At 35.0% G+C, this 22,408-nt stretch overlaps 1 protein-coding gene across 1 annotated transcript; it reads right to left on the reverse strand.

The window, feature by feature from the left end:
• Positions 1-17,736: 17,736 nt before the first annotated feature.
• Positions 17,737-22,044, reverse strand: LOC138330883 (serine protease inhibitor Cvsi-2-like). Its single transcript, XM_069278374.1, has 3 exons — positions 21,950-22,044; positions 21,057-21,263; positions 17,737-17,812 (listed from the first exon to the last, which is right to left on the reverse strand). The coding sequence occupies exons 1-3, from the start codon at positions 21,987-21,989 to the stop codon at positions 17,799-17,801; spliced, it is 261 nt and encodes an 86-aa protein (XP_069134475.1). The 5' UTR covers positions 21,990-22,044; the 3' UTR covers positions 17,737-17,798.
• Between the last annotated feature and the right edge of the window lie 364 nt (positions 22,045-22,408).

The raw sequence follows: 22,408 nt of genomic DNA on the forward strand, positions 1-22,408 counted from the left end.
TTAGCAGTGATTTTACTCACAGAATAACAAAAATTTTTTTATTCACGAAAAAAATTAAAGATGGAAGTGTTGTATTAATGGGGTGTTTAATCTTTGTTAATATTGTGGAATTAAAACAAACAAAAGAATTAGTTTTTTCCTGCTTTACCAATTATACTAACCATATGATCTACTTGACAAAATTTCTAGACCAAATACAGGTTAAATCCATATACAAACTTAGGTCCATGGTTAAGTTCATGTCAAGTCCAGGCTTTAATGGTTACATAAGGTGTTTCTACACAACGTGACAAAGCAGCGGCGTAATATATAAGAGTACACACAGAATGTATATATTTGAATTTAATCTACACAAAATATAATTTATTGTGAAGGCTCTCATAAGGATTGGTTTAAGACTTGTGACCTGTACAAAAAATATAACAAATGAAAAATTAGAAATCATTTTTTTTATATGAATTCCTTAGTATTAAAGAATGTCTACACCGGTGATGAATTGTATCTTTTTTTCTATCAAAAAAAACTTTGGAGAAAATTAAAATTGCTTTTCGTTTGTCGCAAAAGTTACTTACTTTACAACCATAACCACTTTTGAAAAGTTTTAGCTTCTGATTTTACTTCAAGATCCCTTATCACCTAAAATCCGATTGGGCCTCAATTAAGGAAAAAATGATTTTAATTGCTTCACGAAAAAAATCCATGGCATTATGTTTTCTTTAATGGTGTTTAATCGTGTATATTTATGTGGATTTTAAAACAAAACATAATTTAAACGAAAATATTTTGGTTTTGTGTTGATGTGCAATAAGCGGAATACTTCATTTCCATATACCGGCTCTAGTGTACATTAAGGAATTTCGGGCGCGCAATTAGGAATTATTTTGAATGTCAATTTTATTTAGGTGCCTTGAATTAAGGATGTCCAAAGACACTCAATGAACGACCTCAATGTTTTTGGATAGTGGGCAGAAAATGGCGACTATGAGTACACTAATAAATACTACATTACTCGGATGGGATTTTTGCACAATTTTTGTTGACAAAAAAATTAGTCTATGGTTTGAAAGTACTCAGGCGGCGTAGCATCTTTGAGGAGCATTATCAACAGTATAATGATTTGTGAACCTTGGGAAATAAAAGCGGGATGCAATATATCGAATCCAGTAAATTGCCGTTTAATAATTCTTAATAATCGGTAATTTGTTGTTACATAAATATCGTATATACAACATGTATGTCCCCGAGTATATATCCCCCGATCCCAGCGCGAAAAGCACGTTTATGTTTATATACAATCCTGAAATTATGTTACATATAGTTACACTTATCGATTATATAGTAGATTTTGTAGTCTTATTCTCCTTAATCATTGAATTCTGCATAACATTATAAACGACAAAGTCTGACGAGAATTTTAGGTCAGGACCAACTACCTGTTTTAATGCCCTGTGTTATCGAACAGGCGCTTTAGGGGGGACTTCCAGAGAAATACAGTTGAAATGAAGCAACATGTGACGGCGCAAGTTACGGCTCCTTACCCCTTGAACAATCATGTGTCACCTCGTATACAGGAATATGTTAGAAAATAGCTCTTGGGAATGTTATTAACCGCACAGGGTTCCTGTTCCCACCTGTCAACTACTTTATTTTTGCCCTTAAGACCTAGCTTTCTGACCAGGCCCGATTTCTCGAAACAAACTTAAGTCAAAAACTGACTGAAGTCATAAATTTTCGTATAAGTTTCATAAGGAGAAAAGTTAAGTTTTGACTTAAGTTTGCACTTTTGTTTCGAGAAATTGAGTCCTGGACTCGGTCTCCGACCTCTAAATTCGAATCTCGAACCTTCGGGTCATATCGTATTTTGTTCTGTTGCGAACTCTTGTCAGCCTCGTTCCGAGCAGCGAAATTCATACTATTCCGGAGTTCAACTAAATACAAATGGGGGTCAATCGCACTCTGCTGGCCTGGGAAAGTCCCTAAGAATGCACCCACTGATAATCTGGGTGTCATCCGAATAGAGACCGCAGAACCAAATGATTTCGCTATATACGATATATTAACGTTTGCCACTGTCTAGGTTAAATGGAGTTTTCCAGTCTGGTCACCTGTCACTAATTTTGAAGAATGGCATCTCGCATACCTGTGAATAAAAAGAAATTAAGATTTACCATCTTGCTAAACTTGTATGTGGGGGGTGCCATCTTATGTTGAATTCCGCACCAAATATTGACCAAAATATTCATGAAATTCCAATACTGATTACCTCCCCCTGTCAGACACAAACTTGACATAATTTTAAAATTTCTTTATATAGCTTACATCTACATGTATTGCCCAACCCACTTATTAAACATTTGAAACTGATGCGCCCTGAATACCCAATCAGCAGGCTCCGAAACATTCACCTCTCTATGAAGTATTGTGCCCAAAAGGGGATTTTTCAGGAATCTATTTTTGGTTTGATTCTGCGGTCCCAACAGTGTGGAGAATACCCTGTGGCATTACTTCGGATAGCGTTGTAGGACTGGACCATAGGCGTTACATATGATCTCCAATCTTTTTTTTATCTTTTTTTTTTGGACTCATCTAAGGTTGCAAGCATACCTATGAGTGTTTTATTGAACCCTTCAGCTGGCCCTTTCCCATAGGGTGGTAAGGGGTCATTCTGGTCTTCTTTCTTAGTACCAGCCACTTTGCAGAGCTGCTTGATAACATCGCTTTCGAAGTTACGCCCCTGTTAACTATGAAGCCTTTCTGGGAATCTATAGCATACTATAAATTTCACATACAGTGCTTTAGCCGTAGTGTAAGGCCATCTGGTTTTTACACGGTATTGCAACGGCATACTTCGTAAAGTGAACAGTTATCACCAGAACATTTTCAAGCCCATCTGAAGACAGCTCAAGACCAAGGGAATTCATGCAGACCAATTTCATCGGTCTTGTGGTTTGTATAGGATCAGCTTAGTTGTAGGTTTGATTGGATTTTCCTTTTTATACAACGACCACAGGTCTCATATTTCCTGTTTACATCTGTTTACAACTGTTTAAATCCTAAACCTCTAGAGAAATGGTGCAAAATAGAACACCGTTCTGTAAACTCAATTTGTCCCAAGTTCTCAGCAAGTTCTGGACATATGGAGTTTCATCACTCAGCTGTTTTCCCCGGGACGAAAACCATTTCTCATCAGGGCCAAAACCATCGCAAGATCTGAGTCTAGCTTTTGTTGTTCTTTCCAATCAACTGCGTGTATGCTTGTGAGCTGAGTACCATTCCGTTCACATTCCTTCACTTGGTCGTAAAACATGACTCGCGTACGCAATTACTCTTTCGCTATCCTCATGTTTCTGATATAGGACAGTACCTTAACCGATGCTGACAGCATAAGTATGGAGGACGAGCGGCTTAGAGAAGTCTGCGTACGCCAGAACTGAGGAATTCATCAGTTTCTCTTTTAAAGTATCCAAGGCGATTGGTTGGGTATCACCCCAGACCCATTCTGCCTTTTTCTTGTGCTTAAGCTTGGATTTGACCTGGGGTTTGACCTTTGGCCTCTTATGAAGGTATTGGCCGTGCAAAAACAGATTCAATGGCTGGGCTATAGACGCAAAATATCTAATAAACCGCCTATGGTACACTGCAAACCCTAAAACCTGATGAAGCTCCTTTACATTTTGAGGTCGAGTCCATTCTTTAACTGCAGACACCTTAAGAGGTACTGTAACAATACCTTCTTTTGAAACCACTTGCCCTAAATAGGTAACAGATGCTTTCAAGAACTTGCACTTTGACGGAATACTTTGAGGCCATGTTGTACAAGTCTGGCAAAAATTGATCCCAACCGAGTAATATGCTCATCAAATGTACGAGAGAATATGAGGATATCGTCGAGAAAAATTAGATATTCTCTAACGTGCATATCGCCCATGCACTTTTTCAATCATTCTCTGGAATGTGGCACAAGAACAGCAGAGACCAAAACCTATCCTGTTAGTCTCCCAAAAACCGAGATTACCTACAGTGAAAGCCTTTTTTTGTTCTCGTCATTCATTTCGATCTGCCAGTAGCCGGACCTTAAGTCTAGTATGACACCAGACTTGCTATATATAAAAATAATCACAAACAAAAGTGACACAAACACCCATTCAAAATTGAAAGCACAATCTTCTTGATAATCTCTGCATTCTGGCTGAGATAATCACTCAAAAGTTCTGCCGATAAATTGATTGTATAGTGAGGATTGACCAGTACGAATCTCTCCTTTTGTTTATAATCACAGCCGAGAAATCGCTTGAATTGTTACGTTGTACTTTTAGCGCTTCATCAACTTTCGAACTGGCGTACGGGAAGTAACTCGTATTTGAAAAATGCTTTTCACTTAATTTGAGGTATTAAAACGATTAAAATTAATTTTACACGTAAGATAATAGGTAATTTATATTTCTACTGTAATGAAAAAGTATACTTACTTGAAGGGAATGTGTTTAAATTTTGAAACGAGGGCAAAAGCCGCCATATTGCACAATAATGAAATTTATAAAGTGTTAGGGGGTCACCACGTGACGAATCTCCGCCAATCATTTGAGACCAAAACCTATCCTGTTAGTCTCCCAAAAACCGAGATTACCTACAGTGAAAGCCTTTTTTTTATTCTCGTCATTCATTTCGATCTGCCAGTAGCCGGACCTTAAGTCTAGTATGACACCAGACTTGCTATATATTAAAATAATCACAAACAACTATCCGACAATCATTTGGGAACATTTTTGTCCGAGGTGCGATAAAACACAAGGTCTGGGAGTTAAAATACAGAAACAACACTAGATGACATCACATTTTCAGAATTTTATGAGTCAATAATGAATAATCAGTATGTACAAAATCAAATGGATATCAGACAATACAGGAGCTTAGAATATAATCTTATTAACAAAAATGAACAGAATACGAAACAAAACGCAAAACACAAAAGGTTCACATCCTGTGCGTCAACCACCTAAGAGGAAAAAATCATTTTTCCACCCTCAGTAAACATGAAAGGTAAATTGATTACAATGCATTACACAGTATCAGTTATTATGTGTACATGCTACAACACATTCACATCAGTGAGAGTTGTACCTCAATTGTAGTATTGGTGCATGTCCGAGTTATTGAAGATGTCCCAATACATTCCACAATCCCTTCGTCTCTGGGTCACAAATTCGAATCCCATGAGGGGCAGTTGTGAGATACTTTTCTCCGGGTACTCCAGCTTTCATCCACCAACAAACCTGGCACGGCCCCAAATTACACTATAATTATACTTGTATTATTACTTGAAATCAAGATTTGAAGGGCTAAAGTGTCTGTAGAGGTCTTACAATTATACATGTATGTAATAATTTAATATGTCAAATGATTTAACGAGTTTATCAAATTTCATATTAAGTACTGTAGCCGCAAGTGTATGGATGTATAGAAAACAAATCAATTTCGTTTCTATACAGGAGTAAAGTGACGCTACCCAAATTGGAACACTTTTTTAAGACAATTGTAAAAAATTTCTTACTTGTGCTTGAATCCAGATTTTTTTCTTAATATTCCACAAATAGATGCCTTTATTTTAAATTTTATATGTTTACTTGTCAGCATTGCATATGTTTATAAAGTTTTGAGATAAGATTATATATGAGAGTCTGAAATTAAAGAATGTCAAGGCTCAAATGAAGCGACCCCATCCCACCTTCCTTTGGAGAGGCTGAGACTGTTCACGAATAGATATCAATGTTTGAAAAAGAAATGAAAACAAGGGTTTACAGGATAATTTTATGTTAATAAGTCTTTTAAATTATTTAAACTTATTATTTGTATTGACCAAACAGACTTTCAAGGCTTTAATATAAACTAACCAATGCAAAATGTTATATAATATATGCTGAGGACAAATAAAACTTCATATATAATGTCTTGATTTTCAAAAGGTCTATATGAGAGATTAGTGTCAAGAAGCATTATTTGAGTTTATGGAATTATTTATATATATATATGATATGTCTCTTCATTTGATTTCAGGGGTTGTTCCGATTGAAGTTTTGTAATTTGGCAATTAAGAGAACATCCAACATAGACAGGACAAATCTTCTTTGACACTGTATGCAGATACCAAACATTACAGAGAAAATCTTCCAGCTCTTCAGTTCAAACTGACAAGCACATCATTTTAATGTTCATGAACTTGAGACAAATGAGGAGCAGTTCAGATACTAGATTTACAACACAACAGTATGATTATATTGTGAACTTTTTTGTACCAGATGTTGCAGAATATCCTATCAACTTGCCTACCAATAGACAGAAAGAAGTTATGTCACTGTCTGTTGAAAATCAACTGTTATTACATGTAGTTATATTGAAAGTCCGTCACGACTTTGATTATGTGAATCTTGGTTACAGATTTGGCATTAGAAACCAAACTGCAAGTGTATTGTTCCCAAACTGGATGGATTACTTGTATTTATGATGTGGAGAAGTTTCTATCTGGCCATCAAGAGATGTTATATATGAACACATGCCCAAAGTTCATCAGCTGGAGTTTCCAACCACATTTGCTGTATTTGATTGCACAGAAATAAAGATTTCTAAACCAACATCATTGTCGTATTGCGTATTACAAACCCACTCGGATTATAAGTCTACAAACACATTGAACTTAAGAGTCTTGTGGCATGTGATCTAAGAAGTTCAAGAAATGCTGAAAAAGCTTGTTATGGAGAGATACCTACATGATAGGGATGGCATCATGACCGACAAAGGATTTAACATTCATTCGGAGATTGAGGAGTGTAATCTCAACTTTATCTATCATCTCTGGAATTCATTAAACAATTTTGGTATAATTTTGTTCATTTTATGTACACGTAAAATTTTATATTAAAAGTAAATATAGAAAAGGCATAACAATGATAACATGCCATTTTCCCTGCTGTAAGAAGACATTTAATGAACATAAATTCGCAGGTCTGAGGTTACAGTCATATGATCATGATGCATTTACTTAAAAGCATACTGTATGAAAATGATTTCAAAATTACAACACAGTATAAACTGTATACATGTTGACATAATACTGTAACTTCTGTAATTTCTTTACATTCTAAACAGAGAATTCTTTAAACTGATGTACATCTGTTCAAAACATTTCTCATAATCAAAACACCTATCTTCTCATTATCACAGGTTATAAGTATTATTTAACTGATGTGTAATATGATATGTTATACCATTGTTGGACATTCTGTATTCTTTATTGCAAGATTTCAAGAAAAGTTTAAGGCTGCAAAATAAAGCAATTTATGGTGTTTCATTGCTTTTTATCTGATCATGAGATGTATGAGCACTGTCGCGAAGACTACATTGTAAGACTGTAGTTGCTATCAGAACTTGTGCTTGAGACAAGCTCAAGAATTTACGAGAGAAATAACATAGGAGCTAATAAAAGCAGCTGTGACCCGAGTCAGTTATATCACGAGGTAACTCCTGTGACTCAACTGACGAGTACTACGTCAAGAGTAAACCACGGTTATAACGAACACTTACCAGTAGATCAAGTGAGTTTTTTTTATTTTAATGCAGCGTTTTTCATTTCGACTGCCTTGTGTTTGCAGTAATAATGAACCTGATAGCTATCCTTTATGATAGTATTTCCTTGATTCGTTAAAACCGTGTTTACTGTAGACGAAGTACTTCCTGACGGCTACGTATCGCTGGATAGTTGCGTTCGGAACTGTCTGTCATTCGAGCGAGGGGGCGGAGCCAAAGGTAGGGTAATGTTTGTAAACATTTATAAATACACATGGAAAGCCTGCATATACAGTTGAAGTTTTTTTACTTGGCCTGCAACACACGGACAAATAGATAAAGATATTCTCACTGTATTTATGTCGAGATGCAGCAGATGCGGCTGGTCATTTGTTTCGTTGGCTCCGAAACTGACAGTTTATCGATGCTGGTTTTGTTAGCGAAAACTGGCAGTTCATCGATGCTGGTTTTGTTAGTTTAACTTTCCCAAGATACCTCTCGATAAAATATTTGAAACCCCATTGGAGCATATTGTGTTGATTTTAAACTGATGTGTTCTTTTGAATACTTTTAAAGAACAACCGTGCGGAAGATCCTTCAAGTTGCTGCACGGATTATCGCAGCATCCGCCATCTTTCCTCAGTGTTTGTCCGACCTAGCAACAGTAACCATGCTTCGGGAAATTGGGCGGAGCTTAGCTCCGATTGGGGATGGATCAATTCCTTTAAGAAATTATTCAATATTACGCGCCCCATAAAAATATTCTTAAAGGAATTGCTCCATACAAGCATGGTTAACATCAAGGTGAAATCCAATCCTTATTTGGTTACACAGAGAATAGAATCAACATAACAATATATATATTTATATAAGTCTAAAGCTAGTACTCACGTATTTCATGATATAAAGTATCCAGAAAAATTGTTATTTTTTCTTCAGTGATACAAATGTATATATTAAGAACATTATAGCTTGATGAATTAAGCTGAGAAAATCATTCAAAAGGAGAAAAACATGTTTGATCCCTTGTAAACATCAATTACAATACAGAATTAAAGCACTGTAAAATGCCCTATTTATGATTAAATGAAAACCTACATGCAAAAATCGCTTTTAATTACTCTGCTTAACACATACTTTTATATGAATACGTTTAAGCCTTTTCTCCATTTTGTTAAGCGTCCTCGGCTAATATTTACATGTGTAATGATTTGGACGTCTTGGCCTGTCATCTGCCCTGCCCTTACGGTACTGTGAACGATTGTCAGTCGGGGATATGTACGTGTAAACTGACCGGTGAGCTGTGTACAAACAGGGAGGGGTGTCTCAAGGCCTGCGGTCATCGTCATGCTGAGTGTTACGGAAACACGTGTCACTGTACGTAATCATCAGTATTCTTTAATTTCATATCACAGTGTTAGCTCCCTTCCGGGCAGGTATCCATTATTCTGTGAGCGCAATTAATGCCGCTTTCTCTGAAAAATATGACGTCACGCTCGCAAACAGATGACGTCAAAATTAATACCTTCACGGAAGGACGGATAACTCTGTAATATGCAAATTTATACAAAAGTAATTGCCCAGTAAGGTGAACAGGGTATTGAATGGCTTTCGCGTCGGGTTTAAGAAGTCCTGAGTGACGAGAATCATGCAATATCTTACTCAACCTCGAATAAAATAATTGATAAATACTCACCTTTCCATCCTTATACCCCACTCTCTGTTCTTTGTTTGATATAACTGTGCCTATTATGGCTATGAGTACATTTCCGTTGTTAGGGGTTGGAAATATGTAGTAAGCCCCCAGTTATCAAAATATATAGGGCCCATTTATGCCCAGAATTGCTAGTAGTCGCCGATGGTGCGGAATAAGAGAAAATCCCTACTCCGTGGGACTCCTAATTGTGGATTCGTCTATGTTTCAAAACGATAATGCACTATGACTATTTCACCGTGGAATGCGTATTATGTAGTCTATGTTTGAAAACTAAATGTAGTTTTTTATCATAAGGTCCTGATGTAAAGCTCAAATGCGTTATTGAATGACATATATCAATATAAACACACGTCCGAAATACTTACCTTGATACTTTTAATTAGTATTTATCTAAACTTATAAACGCTTGTTTGATATTGGATACGTGTACATATTTCTTTTGTGATTGGTCTAGATCGTTCGCGAGGTCTTGACAAAATGCAACCTGGAACCGATGAACGCCTGTTCAGAGGTTGACATTGCAAATCTGGTAACCTGGCTATAAATAGACACGGGGAATTCCCTGTCTCTTCAATATATTGGACCAATCAAAATAGAGCATTGCCGACCATCGAACAATAGCCAAATCCAACATGGCAGGCATGGTAGAATTAGGAAAGATGTTTGAACACATGTTAAATGTAACTATATATTCGAAATTTATATTGTGGAGACGTATAGCAGAAGTACTATTTAATAATACCTGAAGATTCTTCTTATTTTTTGTTTAATTAGTCATTGAGCTATCCTTGCTTCAAAATTGCTTCAAGTAGCAAAACTTTTATCATTTTATAGTTTCGTATAACAAAACAAATATTTGCTTTTTGTAGGTTAATACGAGGAATTGTTAAACCTTTGAAAGGTGATATTACCCTCGGCCTTCGGCCTCGGGGAACATCCCCTTTCTCATGTTTAACAATTCCACGTATTAACCTACAAAAAGGCAATATTTGTATATTCTTAACCCATATTCGTCAGACATTTGTTTCAGTATACAAATGTATACCGTCGGGCTGGAATTTTTCGCGAGTTTATTTTCGCAATTTTATAGAACATTGCACAATTTTAATTCCCAAAAATACAAGATATCGCGACCGCTAGCATACCTTCTTAATTAAAACGAAACGCTTAGCTGATCAATGCTGGTTCAATCTACGATAAATTCCCTCTTTCTTTCACCAAATTGTAGTTAAAATATGATCGTTATACCGTAAAATCCTATGTAGGAAATTATGTGATTGAAGTATGTATATACATATTTAAAAGGTTTTATAAATCACATCTTCACAAATTTAGCTGCAATTGTTGCTGCCAATCTAATTAATCATCTTTATCACCAAACATTAATTAATATCATTATTTCCTTTTACTTTCGAAACCTGAAACCATTTGGCATTACTGATTTTGTTATTCTGTTCAACTTAAGCATTTTGGTAATATCCCAAACCATCAATTACAGTTTGCTTAATACGCGAACTTAGTTCACCTCCACGAAAATTCACCCATGCTTGTTAGGTTAAATATGACGAATAAAGGAACGTAACTCGGACAAAAACACCTGTATATTTTGATTTTAAATTTATCTCTTTTGGGAAGTAATTGTTTGGACATGATTGTTTTCAAAGCGACGATCGATGATGACCAACTCGGCTCTAAAGTCTGTTCAGTACTTGATGTTCACCAACCAAATACGACAAGTCGATCAAAGGAACGATAAAAACTTTGTCGCAATGTAGCATTAACTCCACTGTAGTAGTTCATGTGGGAGTAATAATCTAAACTGTCCCCATCCCGTGTTGATACAGGACAGGAGGGGGAGTAATACCTGAAACTAACAAATCCGGAGGAAAGTTTATGAACTAAACTGTCCCCATCCCGTGTTGAGACAGTAGGTGGGAGTAATACCTGTAACTAACAAATCCGGAGGAGAGTGGGGGAGTAATACCTGTAACTAACAAATCCAGAGGAGAGTGTATATTATAAACTGTCCCTATCCCGTGTTGAGACAGGATGGGGGAGTAATACCTGTAACTAACAAATCCGGAGGAGAGTTGTCCGTAACCCGTGTTGAGACAGGAAGGGGGGAGTAATAACTGTACATATTGTAACTAACAAATCCGGAGGAGAGTTGTCCGTAACCCGTGTTGAGACAGGAGGGGGGAGTAATAACTGTACATATTGTAACTAACACATCCGGAGGAGAGTATAATCTAAAATGTCCCTATCCCGTGTTGAGACAGGAGCTGGGAGTAATAACTAACAAATCCGGAGGAGAGTTTATAATCTAAACTGTGACTTAAAAGAACCAAATCAACCAACGGTATCATTAACTCCAAGCAGGTACTTTAAATCAAATCAAACTGACTCATTGACGTTTTACACTGTGATCATGTCAGGGCATTAACCCGACAATTACTCCTATATTATTAATTTGTTTATTATCACATAATCCTCCTGAAATCCAATGATTTTGCCCGTGTAATTTGTATGCATATGTCACTAGTGTAATATGACCTGGAAGGGTTTTCATTGGTTGGAAATTCATTGTGAATCTTGCGACAAGACAGAAAAAATAAAATGAAGTCATGAAAAATGAAGTCATGAAAAATGGAAAAATGGAAAAATGACGTGATTTCGAGGACAGCAGGGACAAAATGGTGGCATCCGCTGGATTTTCCTAATACATGTACATTTTGACGTGAGATTCTTTGAAATATAGATATCAGTATTCATGTGATAAAATTGTGTTCACTGAGATAAAAATGATGACCATTTAAGGTTGGAATCATAACATATTGGATTCTTTTTTATATTTCAATGAAGATAAAGTGTTGAATGTTTAGCAAAAAAATCAAGCACACTGACCCTCCAATTTCATGATAGTTTTAAAAACAGGACATTAAATTCTTTTGAACTACAAAATTTTAGAAAAAAAGTCAGTCAACTTTTTCTGTTAAGAATTGAATCTGTCAAAAATTGTAAAAAAAAAAAAAAGTATTTTCATCTTAAAAAGATATGGGATAGGTATAACTTATACAGCTGTTCTGAGCAAAAATAATGGATTGACTGAGTGATATTAATATTTTCTTTAAACAACCATTTGTTTTGTCAATTTTGCGAATATTAATACTTATTAGACAACTAATTTGCAAAATGTTGGTTTAGTTTATTGTGTGTATGCTTAAAACTGAAATTCCAGTAAAATCCCAACTTACGTCAAATGGTCATCTTTGATTCATAAAAACTAAAAATCAAGCACACCACAATATTATTTTTATTACATTTTTAATTTTGGTATGAATTCCTGTTTCCAAAAATCTATATTAGAAAAAGTTAATCATCAGAAAATTTTGATTTTTCTCCTATATTTGATTAATTTTAGGAGATATTCTGATTATTCTTTAAGAAATTTTAACAAATAAGTTAGTTTATGCTATTTTTCAATAATGTGATTGTTGCACTTATTTTCATTGGTTAGAAGTAAGAAGTATTTTTGGATAGTCTGGCAGAATTAACAAACCCAAACACAGTACATTATCTTTAGCTCGACCGGTTGAGCGTCAGATTAGTTAACCAGAAGTTCCGAGTTGAAATCCTGGCAGAGGCAGCGATTGTGTTTATATGAAATCATTTGCTCTGTTACAATTGCGGTGTCATGATTTTGTGAGCAAATCTCTCGCCTCTGAAAAATGTTGCATTGTGAATAAAGGCAGGTTTTTCCTGCTTTACCGACCACACTTGCCATATAATCTACTTTAAATCTAGACCAAATGTAGATTAAATCCAATCCAAACTTCCAGGTCAGGTCAAGGTCAAATCTGGGTCAATTTAGCAGTAATATATAAGAGAACACACAGAATGTATACGTGTGAATTTAATAAAAAAATATAATTAATTGTGAAGACTCTCAAGGAGTGGTCGAAGCCATCTTACCTGGAAATATAACAAAGAAAAAAATTAGATATAAGCATTTTGTAAATGCCTTTCTTAGTCTTAAAGATGCTAAACCGCTGACAAATTGTATTTTTACTATCAAAACAAGAGAAGACGAACACGTATTTCCCGTTAGTTGTAAAAGCAACTTATTTTACACCATAACAACCATTGAAAAATTTTGAGCTTCTAATCTAAATTAAGGATAAAACTATCAAAAACAGTTAATTACATCCCGAACAAATCAATGGCACTATGTTCTATATAGAATGAAGTACTGATTGCACATGCGCCCAAAGCAAGGCAAAGCCAAAGATGTCAAATCATGCTTTTATTTTTATAGTTTGCTTCGTTCTCTGTCAGAATAAACGTTCATAAATCCACAATGAACAGATAAAACAAGACTGAAATTGAGTGTCAGTAGCCTTATTACTGAATTGGGTTTATAATACAACGCAGTAAAAAGTTGGGTAAAGCAAGGCTTTGATAATTCGTTATAGATGGGTATCCATGTATTTGCACTCAATTTCCATATGTCTTTCTTAGTTGTATATCTTATCTTAGCAGCCATTTTGTACCAAATGCGTATATTGCAAAGCTCATACAACACAAGGAAAATTCAGAGGAAAAAAAAACATAATACATATATATGTTTGTTTAGAACGAAATTTTGAAAAATTACTTCAAACTACTTAAAATAACGAACTCCCACTACCGACAGAACATAAACGGTAATCATGATGTTATCGTATCAAGGACTATTTATTTGTTTTATTAATTCTTTCTTTCCTATTTGTTTGGTCAAGAATCTGAAATCAAACTTAAATCATACTGGTGCGAATGATAACAAACAATCGCCACTTCTAAAATAATTGGCCTGGGCTACATATTTATCTATGTATTTCTTTCAATAATTATCAAATATACTGCATAAGGAACCTGCAGAATAATACTGAATAATTCATAAATCAACAATAATTTCGGCACTCCTATGTGCACAGTAGGCCTACTTCAATATGACACTAGATGGTTGACCAACATGGTCGCCAGGATCTTTGTTACATGTATGTATGTAATAAATAATATCCAGGTGGGTGTGAAGTTTACCTGGCCTCTGAAATCAAGACGTTGTAATAAGGTCTTTAACATTCAAATAATAAACCGACTATTAATATTATCGTTGCATGGTTTCATCTCTGCTCCTGCTTAGCGCTCAGCATACAGGGAGTGGGACGACTGGTTCGCCCGTTGTCAGTATAATGTGACCGGGTGGAGTGTGTTGCTTGGTGTCTTCGGCGGCATGCTTCAGTGATATAGCACTATAAAGGGCAAAAGTTCCACTATACAAGAAGAAACAACATGAATATACCGCAGTCTCCCAAAAACATTGTAATCCGTTCCAATATGCATTCCGCAATTTGGGGAAAAAGACTATTACACCTACATTATATGTGTTAAACATCTCGCACAACATACACGCAACACACCACATATATGGGAAGCCATCCTTACATGACCATAGCTGTTAATGGGACGTTGATTGAATCAAACAAACAAATGTTTGGTTTCATTAGTGATATGTTTGTTTTTTTAACTGCTTCCATCATCCCAAATATCCAAATAACGTCAATAGCTTAGGAAATGTATTGCCTGCTTATTGATGTTCCAAAATAAAATAAAAAAAAAAAAAATAAAACACTTTGCATGTTTAACTTCAATATCCAATATCAAGCTAGAGATCTGATATAAATCCATGATGATGTACTAAGATTGCTGGCTTAGATTAATCCTGGAAGGCGAAAGAGGCGGACACACACACTGTAGAGCAAGCAGTCATCAATTTGTTTAGATAAAAAGAGGGAAATAGAAAAGAACAGTTGAAAAAATAACTCTTCTATCGTAGACAAAAACAGATCAAAGAGACGAAGACAGATTTATACATGAAGTTAATTTCAATAAACGGTTCGTAGACTATGTGAATGCCAAGTGCCCGCCAACATATCACGTGGAGCGCGTTAGCGCTCCTCGGAAGATAAGTAGATAGCTTTTGCTATTCATTGCCGCTAATACATTGAATCCATATATTTACATTAGAATGATTTATGAAAATTAAAATAAATGAAAGGTCATTATATTATAGTTAAAATTATGACACCCATACACGACCAGAAAGAGGTTAATGGAACAGCTGGATGACAAAGTCGTTCCATAACGTTGCGTTTTCACGCTTTCCGCCTTCCGGTCGACCTTTTTTCGCAAATGACAAACGATAAACAAGAAATACAGTTAAAATAAGATTTGATGATCCAATATCAAGAAACAATACATTAAAAATTATACATTAAAATATTGTGGGGGACTGTATTTGTATTTATATGAAACTGGCGTGATGTTTAAAATCAGCTTGATCGACGCAAGAGAATCATTGTATTCATATTGTGTTCATAGACAAATGCTAGTTTTCGTCAGTTGGTTAATTCATATAGTGAAGAAACACTCAAAATGTAAATATATATAAATAAATTATTTATAAAACGATATGAATAGAATGGTATCTAACATGCTAGAACGTTTTGAATATATTTCATACGGCTGTCAAGGTATGATATAAATAAAGGTTCCCCAACAAGTGACTGTAGTTTATCATGTTTATCAAACTCGAGCTAGTTAACTTGAAAATTAACTAACTCGAGTTTAGATAAATATAATAAACAACAGCCACGCGTTGGGGAACTTATTTATCCCATAACTTTAATTCTATATTTATACCCCTGTGATGACCATTATCTTGTCTTCACTCAGGGGAACTTACCACTATAGAATGTGTAGTGATATCTTTCCGCCATAAAATATAATGCCTAAATAGAGAGCCAATATTCTATTGTTTAATACTTTGAGTAAGCAATTACCTGTTATACAGTAATTACAATGTTATTTAAAAGAAAATGCGCTATAATAAGTAGCCCGAAGTTAAGAGCCAATCGGAATCAAAAGATCTTTCAGTTGACCAATCAGAGGCACCGTAGGTGTTAACACACTGGAGTGTGTAAACATAAATTATAACTTACTGTTATGGAATTTATCACATTGGTTTTCCATTATGAAGCATGCATAATTATTGGATAAATAGTGACCATGACTTACGATTAAACCACAGTGGAAGGTACATGTAGGTCAAAGTCCATCTGAATAAATCTATCAATACCTGCACTATCGGCGAAATGGTATGGTGTGTGCCCTCTCAGTTTATAGTAATCAAAACATAACATATTACTGTATCTATGTTGATATACATATAATGTATATTTGTAACTTGGTATTTAATGAGATAGATTGTGTATGCGTCAATGGTACACTGTAGCTACGTCCATGATTACTCACAATAATTATGAATTGATTGTCTTACTAAGACATATAAACTAATTAAAGGGACAATTCAGTCTAAGAGTACATTAAAACTTGCAAACCAGTTCTAATTGAAGTTAGATTAGTTGGTTTTACTGTGATATGTCAGAAAAGCCCACTGTAGTCAAATGTATGTGAAATATTTAATCGCCATTACACATAGTCTTGTATGTCGAACCCTGAACCTTGCCTGTGTAGTAAAAGATTTTTGTCTAGAACCTCTCAAATCGCTCTTACAGTTGTGTTAATAAATAATTTCATCAACTCCTCAGTGGTTATGTATTGCTTTTGTTTAACGTGCGTGACTTTGACTCGTGTATGGGTACAGCGTATGTGTTGTACATGTATGTACCTTCTTAATCGTATTGATAAACGATTTGGAATTTCAATGGTATTAATCAAAATACTAAACAATGTTGTGGAATTTTGTCACTAAATCTTGTCATATGTTTCATAAGGAATGTAGAACAATACATTTATGTCATATTTTGCTTCGTGGTTATGTAACGAATGAGCCTCACTGTATTGTCCCTTTAATATTTCACGAAATATTTTTTGTAATAGTTGTATTCAATATAAGCGCATTTTAATGAATATAGGATTACAAGTCGTAAATCATCAATTTTATGTTTAACCATACTGGGCGATTTACATGAAGTTATCAAATGTTTTGATAAGTTGTGCTTGTTTTTTGACGTACCTTAACCAAAAAAATAACATGTAAGTCTAAAACCAGTTTGATGATTTTTTTTAGTTCCGTATGTAATTAATGTACCGCTAATTCTACACTTAGCTTTGCTACTCCGAATAATGTCCGTTTGATATTTCTCGATAGCAAAGTAAATTTGAACAGTCCAACTTTACTTTGCTGATATTGTGGATAAAGGAAGTTTTTTTTGTGCTTTACCGATTATACTGACCATATGATCTACTTGAAATCTAGACCAAATGTAGGTTAAATCCATATCAAACTTCCAGGTCAAACCAAGGTCAAGTTCATGGCAAGTCCAGGTATACAAGTTACATCAGTTGTTTCTACACAACGTGACAAAGCAGTAATATATAAGAGAACACACGGAATGCATACGAGTGAATTTAATCTAACCCAAAATATAATTCATTGTGAAGGCTCTTCAGGATTGGTTTAAGACTTGTGACCTGCAAATATAAGAAAGGAACAATTAGAAATCAATTTTTATCGAATTGTATCTTTTCTCTATCAAAAACGGTAGAAATATTTTTCGTTTGTCGCAAAAGTTACTAACTTTACACCATAACCACCATTGAAAAGTTTTAGCTTCTGATTTTACTTCAAGATAAAAATGTCAAAAATAAGTAATTGTATCACGAAAAAAATCCATGGCATTATTAGGCCGGGATCAAGCTACCCCCCCCCCCCCCAACAACTTAACGAAAAATGTTTTTCTGAAGCCTTATGACCCACTGATAGCGAAATCGAGAGGTAACATTGTATAAACTGGGATGAACTTCCGGTTATGACGTCATCAAGATGGCCGCCATCTCGAATTTCACTAAAGATTGAAAAATAGTCATAACATTGACATTTTTCAACCGAAGAAGACAAATGAGGCATCAAAATGACCACAATAGAACAACAAATACATATCAGGACTATATAATCCAATATATGTAGTTATTTCTACGCAGGAAATGAAAATATCGGATTTTAAGCTCAAAAATGGTAATTTGTTAGCAAATTTTTCATATTTGGCTTGACACAACAAAAATGTTTGCCAACAACAAGCTATTATTTCTAATCAGTTATTTGACCTTTTATCAATCAGTAAAAACAATACCAACAAAAAATAACAATGTTAGCATTGTATAAGCCCCGGTTTAGTTGGTTTAGGGTTAAGTTGCTTTTCCTTAATTCGTATGAAGCACAATTCCTCATTCTTGTGAACCCTCAATGACCATAGATAGCACAGGTGGAATCTTTGAGGTCATAAATGAGGTCTACAGTGAAGTTCCTCTCTTTCCCAAGTCTGGAGAGCACTGTAGAAAACTTTTTTCTGGAGAGTCTTCAATGATGTATCCACGAATACACCAGAAGCGACACAACCAGTACTTTTAAGGGACTGGGGAAAGTTTGACCAATGAAATTTAACATTTATGACCTCATTAAAAACCTCGAGGATATCACCTGTGCCATCTATAGTCGCACGAGTGTCCACAAGGTTGATGAATGGTGCTTGAATCATTCCACCATCCGAAGAATCTGGATCTGGTGTAATTTCCTGAGAGGTCTGAAACAACATATACGATATGTTAGGATCTGAAGGAGATCCCTCATCCCTGAACCTGTTGTTCCTGATATAAACTCCGGCCATGGATGGGTCATGAAAAATGACAGGCTAGAACACCACTGGTAATGTAGTGTCGCATCAGCTCATCGACATCGAAGACGACGCTCTGGCTTCGACAATGTACCAGCTACCAGACATGCCCAGTCACGTCAGAGGATAGTGCAGTGAGGGGGGGGGGGAGCACGCACAATGATAATGGTTATAATTGAGAACGAGTGAAAGAAATATGTGACATTGTGGTATCCATCTGACATTTTGCTTATACTATGCGTAGGAAATAAACGAAACTGTGATTTGTCCTACCTAGATATTCTGTCAACTTTACATTCATGTTTCCCACTTATAAATCGCCAATAGTCAAACTTATTTGAGGAACTTATAATACACCAGGACACTGTAGTGTCAGCGGTTTGGAGTTAGAAAAATAGCATATACCCAGTATACGCACCCGGTGATGTTTTGTAAACATAATGATGGTATAACAATAATTCTTTTTGTATTTCTACATATTTTTATTGTTTAACTGAGTGATTAGAGGTCAAATAACTGTTTACGAATAATAGCTTCTTGTTGGTAAACATTTTTGCTGCGTCAAGCCAAATATGAAAAATTTGCTAAAAAATATCATTTTTGAGCTTAATTTTTTTTTCATTTCCTACATAGAAATCACTACATATATTGAATTATGTGGTCCCGATATGAATTTGTTGTTCTATTATGATCATTTTTATACCTTATATGTCTACTTCGGTTGAAAAATGTTAAAGATGCTCCACCGCTGACAAATGGTATTTTTTCACTATCAAAAACAGGAGCAGACAATTTTGTATTTTTCTTCAGTTACAAAACTACTTATTTTACACCATTACCACCGTTAAAAAGTTTGAGGTCTAATTTTACATCAAGTTAAAAATATGAAAAAATTAATTGCATCCCGAAAAAATTCCGTGGCACTATATCTTATATAGAATGAAGTAATGATTGCGCATGCACCAAAGGCAAAATCAATTATTTTTTGTATTAATTAGGCCTACATATACACGATAAACACCAATTATTGTTCAAATGATGAATATCATTTATACTCTGCGGCGGTGGAGCATCTTTAATGTTATGACTATTTTTCAATTGTTAGTGAAATTCGAGATGGCGACCATCTTGATGACGTCATAACCGAAGCTTTACAATGTTAACATTGTTTTTTTGTTGGTGTTGTTTTTGCTAATTGATAAAAGGTCAAATAACTGATTAGAAATATAGTTTGCTGTTGGCAAACATTTTTTGTTGTGTCAAGCCAAATATGAAAAATTTGCTAAAAAATTACCACTTTTCAGCTTAAAATCCGATTTTTTCATTTTCTGCGTAGAAATAACTACATATATTGGATTATATGGTCCCGATATGTATTTTTTGTTCTATTGTGGTAATTTTGATGCCTCATTTGTCTTCTTCGGTTGAAAAATGTCAATGTTATGACTATTTTTCAATCTTTAGTGAAATTCGAGATGGCGGCCATCCCCCCCCCCCCCTAGATCCCGGCCTATATGTTTTAATGGTGTTTAATCGTGTATATTTATGTGGATTTAAAACAAAACATAATATAAAATAATTCATTTTGGTTTTGGTTGATGTGCAATCATACTTCATTCCATATAGGGCTTAGTGTCTTGGAATTTCGGGGCGCAATTAATTATTTTGAATAATTTTATCTTGAAGTAAGACCAAAGTCTCAATGACGATAGTGGCAGAAAATGGCGGTGAGTAACTTAAAATACTTACTCGGATGCCCTTGCTTTTGACATAAAATATACCATTCGTCAGCGGCGTAGCATCTTTGAGGAGCATTATCAGAAAAGCAGCAATATACCCCTCGGCGAGAGAGGACTTCTTTATCGGTTGAGCATGAGACCAAAGGTCCCGAGTTTGATCCCAGACAGGGGTTATGTTTATATACAATCCTAAATTATGTTACAAATATTTACACTTATCGATAATATAGTAGATTTGTAGTCTTTTTCTCTTTAATCATTGAATTCTGCATTACATTAAAAACGAGCGGAACTATGTATACATACATTGGCAATGTCCATGTGGACATGTAGCTGTGAACGTGCTGGTGCAGGAACAGTCAGACGCAGTTGTACATGCATGTGTTGAGTGACAGTGACATGAATTATGGTGACACACATTGGTCAAAATAAACCCATGATGTGCTGGGCAGTCGCCGGTACAATCTGTGTCCGACGAACAGGCGGTGTTTCCGGCACCACTGACCGTGTAGACTTTTAGAAAATAGAATACGGTAATAATGTAATAAAACTCAAAAAAGATAAGCTTCAATACTAGTCACGTATTTCTAAATAGAATACAAATAACATATATGATATACATGAAACATAAATGTATAATATATTACCCAGGGGCTATTATATCAATAGAATTTTATGTCTTTCGAAGTATACAAAAGAGTTCAGTGAAGAAATAACGACGATAATGCAGATGGTGGTTTTCGTTTTCATAGATATACGAAACTACGAAAGCCGATTGGGCTCATTTGGTAGAAGAAAAAAATTAAATTTCGATTTATTACGCGAAACTGTTGGCGTTACTACGCGAAACCTTCGAGTCATAACGCGAAAAGTACTATATGTAATTACATAATATACACAATAACGCCAAAGTTTCGCGTAATAACACGAAAAATTTTCGTGTAATAAAACGATAGTTTCGCGTATTAACGCAATGTTTTTTTCTTTTAGCCAAATTGAGCCCAATCGCCTTTCGTATGAAACTAAAACAAATCGGTAAGTCAGAAAAAAATTAGTATAAAAACAAAGAATACATAACTATATCCCAATTGAATTAAACAAAATTGACAAACAAATGTAATTGTTTATGTAAATATATACCGTTTGAATATATTTTTTCTATAATCGCATTATACATAATGTATTTATAATGAACTTACCAGTAACAACAAGGAGAGCGAGAACGATGGCGACCTTCATGATGGTGGTTGTGCAGGGTTGGAATGTACACTAAGAATACTCAGCGACTGCCGAGACAAGACTCCTTTTAAATAGATAAAAAAAACTAGGCTATCACGATTAATCCAAATTTGGACAACCCTAACACGATCAAGTAACGTGAAACTATTATTTGTTTTTGCCAAACCGACGTCAGTGCATAACATATGTACTGGCACAAAATCTGGACACCTTATCAAAGATAGCAGCAGCAATTAGACATAGAATGTCGTGATACAGAATTCTGAATTGATATTCTATAATTGACATGGATTTTGTAATATAATATAGTCCGGACGCCAACTAGCAATTTTTACCCTAACCCAAAATGTTTTGATATAGTTTTTTTTTCTTTGCTGAATATTGTCTATTGATATGTATATAATAAGATCAAGGTGGGT

The sequence above is a fragment of the Argopecten irradians genome, chromosome 9 (assembly GCF_041381155.1).
Source record: "Argopecten irradians isolate NY chromosome 9, Ai_NY, whole genome shotgun sequence".
Classification (NCBI taxonomy): Eukaryota; Metazoa; Mollusca; class Bivalvia; order Pectinida; family Pectinidae; genus Argopecten; species Argopecten irradians.